Genomic DNA, 11547 nt, shown 5'->3' on the forward strand with positions numbered 1-11547 from the left:
ATCCCAAATCCCAGAGGATGGATGAGATCCCAAATCCAGGGGGTGAATGAGATCCCAAATCCTGGTGGGAGAGCTGAGACTCCCCCCCCTCCCCCCCCCAGACACCCCAATCCTTGTGGATTTTCCCAGCCTGCAGAAATGCCAGCTTGGCAACCCCATGCTGCCAAATCCAAAGACAAATTCCCGCTGTCACAGTGGCCCCTTTGCTCGGGAATTTATTTACTTTGGATGCCGCCGCCTTATCGTCCATGGAAATGTTTATCCCAAATATTTAACGGCAGCCCTGCACAAACCGAGCCTTCCTGGGGAGCACTCGGAGCAGGGCCCACCTCTCCCTTCCTGCTAGTGCAAAAATTCAGTGTAATTCCTTGCTTTTCCCAAAAAATCTCACTCTCAGCACCCCCAAAAGCTGATATTCCCTGGTCTGGCCAGCGGCCTCCTCGCGGCTCCCTGATGAGAAACGCAGGAGAGCCCTGAAAAACAACATCCAAACCCGCTAAGTCGTTCAACAGAGCGAGCCTGGAAAGTGCCAACACTCCTGAGAGAAAAGACGGGAGAGAGAGAGAGAGGAGGGAGAGAGGGAGGAAAGAAATCGCAGGTTATTTATAACGCCAGGCAGCACCGGGGGCTCTCCAGTCTCTCCTGCAAAGCTGCGGCTCGGAGGTCACTCCCCGAAATCCCTGCCCAGCTCCTGCCAGCGCAGTATTTGCTCCGGGATCTGGGGCGGGCACCCGGCGCTGCGGCTCGGGAGCCACCCTCCCATGCTGCCGGTGCCACGGCACAGCCCGCAGCAGCCTCTGCACAGGAGGAGCGCAGCTCGGTGAGTCCGTTTTGAGGCACTTTAATTGTTATTTGATTTATTTGGGGTTTTTTTGGTTTTTTTTTTTTTTTTTTGGAAGCCTGATTTCCATCCCTGCGCGTGGCAGCGCCAGGGGTGGCACAGCTGGAGAGATGGAGCTGCTGGAGAGGTGCTTCCAGTCCTGCCCATCTCCCGGTGCCCATCTCCCTTCCCACCCACTTCTCCCGGTGCCCACCTCTCCTTTTGCCCGATTCTCCCGCTGCTTCTCTCTCCTGCCCACTTTTCCTGATGCCATCTCCCTTCCCACCCATTTTCCTGCTGCCCATCTCCCCATCTCCCTTCCCACCCACTTCTCCCGATGCCCACCTCTCCTTTTGCCCGATTCTCCCGCGCCTCCTCTCTCCTGCCCACTTTTCCCGATGCCATCTCCCTTCCCACCCACTTCTCCCACTGTTCCTCTCTCCTGCCCACTTTTCCCGATGCCCATCTCCCCATATCTCTTCCCACCCACCTCTCCCGGTGCCCACCTCTCCTTTTGCCCAATTCTCCTGCTGCTTCTCTCTCCTGCCCACTTTTCCTGATGCCATCTCCCTTCCCACCCACTTCTCCTGCTGCCCCTCTCCCTTCCCACCCATTTTCCTGGTGCCCCTCTCCCCCCCTGCCCACTTTTCCTGATGTCTTTTTTCTTCCCCTCTTTTCCTGCTGCTCCTCTTCCACCTCACCCATCTCCCCATCCCATCTCTGTGCCCACTTACCTGTGATCTGGGCAGTGCCCCCCATCCCATCCCATCCCATCCCATCCCATCCCATCCCATCCCATCCCATCCCATCCCATCCCATCCCAGGTTTCCAGCAGCGCTTCCATGACCCCATGGATGGTCCCAAATCCTTGGCATGAGGAGCTGACCCCGTTGAACCCCCTGGCATGGGACAGGGACACCAGGAGGGGACAGGGACACCTGGGCCTGACCCCAAACCCAGGGGGGAACCCACAGGGAGGGGAGGAGAACCCCACAAACAACGAGGGGACAGCGGGGGGGTTCTGGGGACAGATTTTGGGGTCACCAGAGGGTTCAAGGGGGGCGCTGGGAAAGGTGGGGGGACAGCAGGAATCGGTTCTGATCCCAGGGATGGGGGGGTTTACCCTAAAAATGGAGTTTTGACCCCAGAAATGGGGGGTTTTTAACCCCCAAAGATGGGGTTTTGTCCCCAAATATGGGGGTTTTGCCTCCCAAAGATGCGGTTTTGTCCCCAGAAATGGGGGGTTTGCCCTCACATATGGGATTTTTCCTCCAGGGATGGGGTTTTTGCTCCCAGGGATGGAGTTTTTTCCTCCAGGTATAGATTTTGTCCCTGGGAACGGGGTTTTTGCCCCCACATATGGGGTTTTTCCTCCAGCTATAGGGGTTTTGCCCCCAGGGATGGGTTTTTGCCCCCCAGGTATTGGGTTTTTTCCTTCAAGGATGGGTTTTTTTCTCCAGGGATGGGGTTTTTCCTCCAGGGATGGGGTTTTGCCCCCCAGAAATGGGTTTTTTTCTCCAGGGATGGGGTTTTTCCTCCAGGGATGGGGTTTTGCCCCAAAGGGGCCCCCAAGAAGAGGCTGCCAAGTGGGTGGAGAAGCTGCAGGCTCTGGTATGAGAGCGGGCACAGAGCCCTGGAGCAGCAGGAGGAGGAGGAGGAGGAGAAACTCCTCTGCCCCTGCCAAGCTCCCCGTGGCACTCAGCATCCCTCAGGATCCCAGGAAAAAAAGGACAAATCCCGGCCTTGCCAAGCCCGCCTCAATCCCGCTTTTTGCCCGTGCCAGGGTGGCAGGGCAGGGCACTCTGTGCCCTCTGTGCGTGCCAGGCCGGGCGTCCCCTCCCTGCTGCAGGTTGGGGACACGGCCAGGGGTCACCAGGTGACCTCAGGGCCACCCGTGGCATGGCAAAAAGGGGACTCTGGTCCCTACTGGTCCTTACTGGTCCCTGTTCATCCTTTCTGTCCCTACTGGTCTTTACTGGTCCCTACTGGTCCATACTGGTCCCTGCTGGTCCCTACTGGTCCCTGCTGTTCCTGTTGGTCTCTACTGGTCCCTGCTGGTCTTAACTGGTTCTTACTGGTCCCTACTGGTTCTTACTGGTCTCTGCTGGTCCTTACTGGTCCCTGCCAGTCCCTACTCATCCCTGCTGGTCCCTGCTCTCCCTGTTGGTCTCTACTGGTCCCTACTGGTCCCCACTGGTTCCTGCTGGTCTTTACTGGTCCCTGTTGGTCCCTACTGGTCCTTGCTGTCTTTGCTGGTTCCTGCTGGTCCTTACTGGTTCTTACTGGTCCCTGATGGTCCCTGCCAGTCCCTAATCATCCCTGCTGGTCCCTACTGGTCCCTGCTCATCCCTGCTGGTCTGTGCTGGTCCCTGCTGGTCGCCACCGGAGCAGAGCTGGCAGTGACACCCTCCCAGCCACGTCGGATCCTCTCCCGCTCCCAGCAGCGACATTCCTGGAGGGGTTTCAAGCTGCCTGGCTGCGGGAACACGCCGTGCGCTCCTTTATCCCGGGATGAGGAGGGAGGATGACTCCGGAGCTGGAATCCTCCCGCTGCAGCCCCACCTGGGCACGGCAGGAGGCGGCCACGGGGGTCAGGGGTGGCTTTGCCTCATTCCCTGCTCTCCTCTGGATGCAGCAGCAGGCGTTGTCCCCTCTCCCTGGTGACACCCAGGGGGCTGCCCCTTCTCCTGCCTGGGGAAATGGGAGCTTGGAAGAGGTTTCAGCTCCAAAATCAGGCAGGATTTGTTTACCAGGATCTGCGTCCTGCGTTTCGGTGGGGGAAGGGAGAGCTGGAAGAAACCCACAGCGATTCCTGTCACCAGGAGCATAAATAGCTCCTTCAAAAGACGCCTCGAGCTCCTTCAAAAGCTCCTTGAGCTCCTTCAAAAGGCTCCTCGAGCTCCCAAAATCACCCTGATCCGGCAGCTTCCCCTGTCAGCCAGAGAATTCAAATCCCTCCTCCAAGGGGACCCGAATTCCTTCTCCTCCCTCCCACGCAGAGCCAACCCCAGGCACCTCGAGTGACCTCGCACAAATCCGCGCGTCCCCAGGCTCCGTCCTCGCCCAGAAACTGCCCAAATCTCCTCATGGGTGGGAGGTTTCTCCTAAATCTCCACTGATTTCTCTCAAATCTCCACCAGTTTCTCCTAAATCTCCACTGGTTTCTCCCAGATCTCCTCCAGGGTGGGAGATTTCTCCCAGATCGCCTCTGGTTTCCCCCAAATCTCATTACGGGTGGGAGGTTTCTCCCAAATCTCCATTGATTTCTTCCAGATCTCTTCCAGAGTGGGAGGTTTCTCCCACATTTCCACTGGTTTCTCCCAAATCTCCACCGGTTTCTCCTAAATCTCCACTGGTTTACCCCAAATCTTCTCCAGGGTGAGAGGTTTCTCCCAGATCTCCACTGGTTTCCCCCAAATCTCCTCCAGAGTGGGAGATTTCACCTAAATCTCCACTGGTTTCTCCCAGATCTCCTCCACAGTGGGAGGTTTCTCCCAGATCTCCACCGGAATGGAGATTCCTCCCAGATCTCCACTGGTTTGTTTCAAATCTCCATCAGGAATGGAGGTTCCTCCCAAATCCCCATAGGGAGGGAATTTTTTTCCCAAATCTCCACTGGTTTCCCCCAAATCTCCACTGAGGACTAAGATTCCTCCCAAATCTCCACTGGTTCTTCCCAAATCTCCTCCAGGGATGGAGATTCCTCCCTGGATTTCCATTGGGAAGGAGGTTCCTCCCAGATCCCCACTGGTTTCTCCCAAATCTCCTCCAGGGTGGGAGTTTTCTCCTAAATCTCCACTGGTTTCTCCCAAATCTCCATTGGTTTCTCCCAAATCTTCTGCAGGGTGGGAGGTTTCTCCCAAATCTCCACCGGTTCCTCCCAGATCTCCTCCAGGGTGGGAGATTTTTCCCAAATCTCCACTGCTTCCTCCCAAATCTCCAGCACGCTGGAATTTTCTCCAAGGTGAAAAGGGGGAAGATCACCTAACTCCACACAAGTGAGGTGTCCACAGACGGGGATTTTTGGGCAGGATTCCCTCATCTCCTGCCTCTCCAGCTCTGCCTGCCTCCCCCGGTTCATCCTCCCACGGCTTTGTCCCCTGGCAGGTCCCTCCAGCGCCATGCCTTGGGCCACCACCCTCATCCTCGTCCTGGCCGGGCTCTGCGGCTCCTCCCTGGGCCAGTACAACGAGGAGGAGGACCTGGCGTGGCTCCAGTACTACCTGCGGCAGTCCCGCGTCTCCTCCTACAACTACGTGCCCTACTACGAGGAGGAGAGCCCCGCCTACGCCTACTCCTACCCCTCGGCCACCGACACGGAGCCCGAGCCCGAGCCGGAGCCGCAGCAAGCCGCGCCCTGGCGGTGTCCCCAGGAGTGTGACTGTCCCCCCAACTTCTCCTCGGCCATGTACTGCGACACCCGCAACCTGCGGTACCTGCCCTTCGTGCCGTCGCGGATGAAGTACGTTTATTTCCAGAACAATCTGATCACCTCCGTCCAGGAGGGAGCCTTCGACAACGCCACGGAGCTGGAGTGGCTGGCGCTGCACAACAACCAGATCGGCAGCGAGAAGATGGGGAAAAGGGTTTTTGGGAAGCTGCAGCGCCTGGAGAGGCTCTACATGAACAACAACAACCTGACCAGGCTGCCCAGCCCGCTGCCGCGCTCGCTGCGAGAGCTCCACCTCTCCTACAACCACATCTCCAAGGTGCCTTCCAATGCTCTGGAGGGGCTGGAGAACCTCACGGCGCTCTACCTCAGCCACAACTTCATCTTCGAGATGGGCGCGTCCCTCAAGGGGCTCAAGTCGTTGATCCTGGCCGACCTGAGCTACAACAACCTCAGGAAGGTCCCCGACGGGCTGCCGGCCTCCCTGGAGCAGCTCTACCTGGAGTACAACTACATCAACGCCATCCCCGACGATTATTTCCAGGTGTCCCCCAGGCTGCTCTACGTGAGGATGTCCCACAACAGCCTGACCAACCAAGGGCTCTCCAGCAACACCTTCAACAGCAGCAGCATCCTGGAGCTGGACCTCTCCTACAACCGGCTGCAGAAGATCCCGCGGGTCAACACCAACCTGGAGAACCTCTACCTGCAGGGGAACCAGATCAACGGTGAGCAGGGCTGGGGAACCCGCGGGAGCTGCCTGGGGCGGCGCTTTGAGCAGGAATTTGGGATTCCTCCCAGATCTCCACTGGTTTGTTCCACATCTCCACCAGGAAGGGAGGTTCCTCCCAAATCCTCACTGGGAGAGAGTTTTTCTCCCAAATCTCCACTGGTTTCCCCCAGATTTCCACCCATGACTAAGGTTCCTTCCAAATCCCCATGGGGAGGAAGTTTTTTCCCCAAATCTCCACTGGTTTCCTCAAATCTCCACCGAAGATTAAGGTTCCTCCCAAATCTTCTCCAGGGATGGAGGTTTCTCCCAAATCTCCACTGGGATGGAGATTCCTCCCAGATCTCCCAGTGAACAGGGCTTGGGAAACCACAGGAGCTGCCTGAGGCGGTGCTTTGAGCAGGAATTTGGGATTCCTCCCAGATCTCCACTGGTTTGTTCCAAATCTCCACCAGGAATGGAGGTTCCTCCCAAATTCTCACTGGGAGGGAGTTTTCCCCCCAAAATCTCCACTAGTTTCTCCCAAATCTCCACCGAGGATGAAGGTTCCTCCCAAATCTTCCCCAGAGATGGAGGTTCCCCCCCAGATTTCCACTGGGAAATGGGAAATGGGGATGGGAATGGGGATGGGAATGGGAAATGGGAATGAGGATGGGAAATGGGGATGGGAAATGGGAAATGGGGATGGGAAATGGGAAATGGGGATGGGAATGGGGATGGGAACGGGGATGGGAACGGGAAGGTGTCAGTGCAGCCATCGGCTGTTGCAGGGAAAACACAGAACCCCGCAGCGGGGAGCTGCCAGCAGCACAGACACGGGAACAGATTCCCAAATGTTTGCTTTCCAAAGAGGAGCTGCCGCCGTCTGCCCACAAACGCTGCGGAGCCTCCTCCTCCTCCTCCTCCTCCTCCTCCTCCGCGGGTCCTGCTGACCTTCACAGCACCCCCAGGATCTGGGATGCGGCTCCAGGAGCGCTGTCCCAGCCCCTTTGGAGCATCCCGCCCGCGGTCCTGCCCCTCTGTGGGTGCAGCCCCCCAAATCCCAGCGTGTCCCCCCCAAAGCATCCCGCCGCCTTTTCCAGCGCCGGCCCGGCCTGCAGCTCTGCTGCCCTCTAGGCTCAAATCCTGCATGAAAAAAAAAAAACAAAAAAATGTATTTTTGGAGTTTGTTCCATCTCCAGCTTCCAAACTCAGTCTGGGCTGGAATTTCCCTGCCTGGCGCTGGCGGCAGAGGGGAAAGCAGGGATGGGGACAGGGACATCCCCGTTCCTGGACAGGCTGCCCGGGGGTCCCACGGTGGCCAGAGGGGTCAGGGGATGGAGGCTGCAGCACAGGAAGCCTCCAAAAGAGGCTGGAAAGGAAAATCCTGATGGAAAGTGACGTTTTCCATCCGAACTCCACCCTCCAGGCGCTCCATCCCGGCTGGGCAGGGAGGATTCCAAACCCTCCTGCTCCTCCTGGCTGCGGCCAGGACCACCAGGAACCCTTTTAGCTGGAGGAGTTGAGTCCAAATCCGCGGGGAAAATCAACGAATTTAGGCTGCTCCCATTTTTTTTCCCCTCTGCCCTATTTTTCCTGTTTGTTTTTTATTTTTTTTTTCCTCCTGTTTTTTTTTTGCCTCAACACAAAGCAGCTCTCATAGGTCGATCCCTTGGAGCAGAGAATTTCCCACTAAAAATCAGCCCTTTGGGGGAGGCTGTGGGGGATTCAGCTCCAGTGATGCCTTGGGAAGGCTGAGCCAGAGCAGAGGCCAGACAGAGCTAAAGGATAAAGCAGGGATTTATTAAAGGATCTCCTCCATGGAGCCACCTTGGGCAGCACCAGAGCCCAGCCAGGGCTGCACCCAAGATGGACCAAAATGGTCACAAAGTGAACCCAAAATGGTCACAAAATGAACCCAAAATGGTCACAAAATGAACCCAAAATGGACCCAAAATGGTCACAAAATGAGCCCAAGATGGACCCAAAATGGTCACAAAATGAATCCAAAATAGTCACAAAATGAGCCCAAGATGGGCCAAAATGTTCACAAAGTGAACTAAAGATGGTCACAAAATGGTCACAAAATGAACCCAAGGTAAACCAAAATGGTCACAAACTGCACCCAAGATGGACCCAAAATGGTCCCAAAATGCACGACCGCTCACGGGGGCTCTCACTTTTATCAGTTCTGCTCCATTTGCATATTGGAGTTAATTATCCAATTACAGCTTTAGCCCATGCACTCCCATCCTGCTTGTTTTTATCTCTTCAGCCCACAGTGTTTATGCTCTTGGGCTTGAAATTTGGATCATTTGAAATTTAGATCATAGAGAGCGCCTGATATTTTGATCATTTGAAATTTGGATGATTTGAAATTTCGATCTTAGGGAGGGCTTGAGATTTGGATCCATTGAGATTTGGATCATTTGAAATTTGGATCATTTGAAATTTGGATCATAGGGAGGGCCTGAAATCTGGATCATTTGTCCTTGGTCCCCAGCTGGAGCAGGAATTGTTTTATCTCCCTACCCTGTCAACAGCGCTCACCATCCCATAACACGAAGCCCAACCCCACCCATTAAAACATCCCAGAACCTGAAAACCACAAAAACGAAACCCTGAAGCTCTCGGCATCTCCTCTCCTCCGCAGAGTTCTCCATCAGCAGCTTCTGCTCCGTGGTGGACGTCATGAACTACTCGCGGCTCCAGGTGCTGCGGCTGGACGGCAACGCGATCAAGCGGAACGCGGTGCCCCCGGATGCGCCGCTGTGCCTGCGCCGGGCCACCGTCATCGAGATCTGAGCGCCCTCAGGACTTGTGTCCCCCTCTCCCAGGGACCCCACTCATTCCCGCTTTTCCATCCGACTCGGCTTCGCGGCAGCGCAATCGCAGCGCGCTCCCGGTTTCCCCGAAATTCTCCTTTTCCCGCTCGGGTCGCAGCTCTGAGCTCACCACAGCCACCCCACAAAGCGCCGTGCCCGCTGTCACCTCCTGCCCCACGCTGCGGTGGGGCTCATCCCGCCTTGGAAATGGGGAAATCCCAAATCCCATCCCAAACTGCATCCCAAAACTGGGCTGTCACCCAGTCCATTGTCCATTGTCACCTCCTGCCCCACGCTGCGGTGGGGCTCATCCCGCCCTGGAAATGGGGAAATCCCAAATCCCATACCAAATTCCATCTCAAATCCCAAACTAAATCCCATCCCAAATCCCAAACCAAATCCCATCCCAAAACCGGGTCTCTGCTGTCACCTCCTGCCCCACACTGAAGTGGGGCTCATCCCACCTTGGAAATGGGGAAATCCCAAATCCCATCCCAAATCCCAAACCAAATCCCATCCCAAAACTGGGTCTCCGTTGTCACCTCCTGCCCCACACTGAAGTGGGATTCATCCCACCGTGGAAACGGGGAAATCCCAAATCCCATCCCAAAACTGGGTCTCCATTGTCACCTCCTGCCCCACACTGGGTTGGGATTCATCCCGCCTTGGAAACGGGGAAATCCCAAATCCCATCCCAAACCCCATCCCAAAACCGGGTCTGAGCCCCCTTGGAAGGAGCACCCGAGGGCTTGGGAGCTGCAGGAGTGAAGGGCTGAAGATCTCCAGGCTCAGTGTGGGCTGAGGAGGAGCAAATCCATCCCTTCCCTTCCTTTTCCCCCCTTTTCCATCCACCTGCTCCAGAATTCAAAACCCTAAAGGAGAGAAACCCACCCTGAGGCAGGCTGGGCATGGGAGAGCTCCCAAATCTTCCTCCCAAACCCCTGGATCAGGGATGGAGAAGACCCTGGAGCTGTCACCCCTGGTGTTGTCACCCCCAGCTGCCCCTCCCTGAGCTCAGCCCCCGAGCAATCCCAATTAAAACCCCAAAACTAATCACCAAACCACGCTGGAATTCCCGAAAAATCCCAAATTCCCCAGCTCAGTCCCTCGGGTGGCTGAGTTGGAGGACGAAGGGGCAGCTGAGCTTTGGGGGTGTCACCCCGGCCCTCCGCGTCATTCCTGCATGCAAAAATCATTTTTATATAAAAAAAAACAAACCAAAAATGCCATAATTTCACCAGCATGAACTGTAAACCCCAAAGCCATCAATAAAACCCTTCCAGTGCAGCCAGCGCTGTCCAGGATGATTTTCCAACCGTAATCCAGGAAAGTTCCGGGAGCTGCCGAATTTCCCGGTGAAATGGGAGGGAAAATACCCGTGGGTGCAGAGGGGCAGAAATTTGGGAAAAAAAAAAAACCCAAAACAGAAAACAAAAACAAAACAAAACAAAACCAAAACAAAAAACCCAAATAAAAACAAAAACCCAAAAAATACAAAAAAGCACAAAAAAACCACCAACAGAAAACCAAAACAAACAAAAACCCAAAACCCCCCAAAAACCCCAAATAAAAACAAACAAACAAAAAAACCCACAAAAAAACCCCAACCCCCCCCCAAAAAAAAAAAACCAAAATTAACCACATTTTAAAAAATAGAAATACAACAAAATAACCCAAAGAAACAAGAAGCAGGTCCCGTTCAACAGTCCAGCTGGGTTTAAAAATAAAATTAAAATTAAAAATACAAATAATAATATAATAATTATAATAATAAAGACAGAAACCCCTCACCGACACCGTCTCAAAATCCACCTCAGGCTTGGAGGCAAAAGGCAGCGAGAGCAGAGAAATTCACATTTTTTTGCAGCACCAGAGAGAATTTGGGTTTTACCCAAATTTGGTTGGTTTTGAAGCTCGTTAAAAGGGAAAAAAAAATAGAAGGAAAAAGAAAAAAAAGGAAAAAAGGGAAAAAAAGGAGAAAAGGGGGAAAAAAGGAAAAATAAAGATACCTCGGAGGCTCCTCCACCCCCAGGGGATCCTTTATTCAGGAAAAAAAAAATTTAAAATTTGGGTTTTTTTGGTTTTGTTTGTGGGTGAGGTCACCTATTGCACAAGTGAAAATTCCCCCCAGCATTTCCTTCCTGCTGAGTGAGAAATTCCAGTGAAGAGGGAAGTGATGCACAAAAAAAAAAAAAAAAAAAAAAAAAATTTAAGAATTCAGGCTGATTTTCCAGGTTTGGACTCGATAGTTTGGAGATTTCAGGGAAAAAAATCTGAATTTTTGAAGGCAGAGCGCTGATGAAGGAGGTGGGGGTTTCCTTCTTGCAGGAATTTGGAAATTTATTGCACCAAAATTTGGAAATTGCACAAAAATCTGGAATTTGGATCATCCCGGGCTGGGTGAAGCAGCTCCGGTTGTGGCAGGTCAGGAAAAAAGGGGAAGGTTCAGCTGAGAGAAAAATTTGGGAAATTTCGCTACCACCAAATCCCAATTTTCTCCCAAAAAAGCTGGGAAAAGGCAGCGGATGTGGGAATATCCCAGCAGCAATATGGACTTTAGGACTTTTAGCTGCCATTAAATTTGGGGTTAAAAAGTCAAATTTCCCCACCAAAAAAAAAAAAAAATCTGAATACAACAGGAGAAGGGCAGAGAGTGAGGATTTAAAATTTAAAGTTTTGTACTGAAGAGATGGGACCCAAATCCTTTTTCTAAGAGGGACAGGGAAATCCTTTAATTTCATTAATGTGGCTTTAAAAAGCAACCCCCAAAAAAAGAACCCCAAAAAATCCAGATTTGGGGTTT

At 53.7% G+C, this 11547-nt stretch overlaps 1 protein-coding gene across 3 annotated transcripts; it reads left to right on the forward strand.

Moving 5' to 3' along the window:
* Nucleotides 1-401: 401 nt before the first annotated feature.
* Nucleotides 402-10031, forward strand: FMOD (fibromodulin). Of its 3 annotated transcripts, none has more exons than XM_085561337.1 (3): nucleotides 402-820; nucleotides 4665-5938; nucleotides 8573-10031. In XM_085561337.1, exons 2-3 carry the CDS (start codon nucleotides 4942-4944, stop codon nucleotides 8722-8724), a joined length of 1149 nt encoding a protein of 382 aa, XP_085417463.1. In that variant the 5' UTR covers nucleotides 402-820; nucleotides 4665-4941; the 3' UTR covers nucleotides 8725-10031. The 3 variants fall into 3 exon arrangements, with proteins under 3 accessions (XP_085417463.1, XP_021394467.2, XP_085417464.1); XM_021538792.3 differs by having other exon boundaries at nucleotides 405-820; nucleotides 4928-5938; XM_085561338.1 differs by lacking the exon at nucleotides 402-820 and having other exon boundaries at nucleotides 4395-5938.
* Nucleotides 10032-11547: the final 1516 nt, after the last annotated feature.

Source organism: Lonchura striata, chromosome 26, assembly GCF_050655825.1.
Source record: "Lonchura striata isolate lonStrDom1 chromosome 26, ASM5065582v1, whole genome shotgun sequence".
Classification (NCBI taxonomy): Eukaryota; Metazoa; Chordata; class Aves; order Passeriformes; family Estrildidae; genus Lonchura; species Lonchura striata.

Coding starts and splice junctions, on each gene's coding strand:
- FMOD (XM_085561337.1), top strand. CDS start 4,942: ATGCCTTGGGCCACCACCCTCATCCTCGTCCTGGCCGGGCTCTGCGGC. Junction 5,939..8,572: donor GCAGGGGAACCAGATCAACG/GTGAGCAGGGCT, acceptor TCTCCTCCGCAG/AGTTCTCCATCAGCAGCTTC.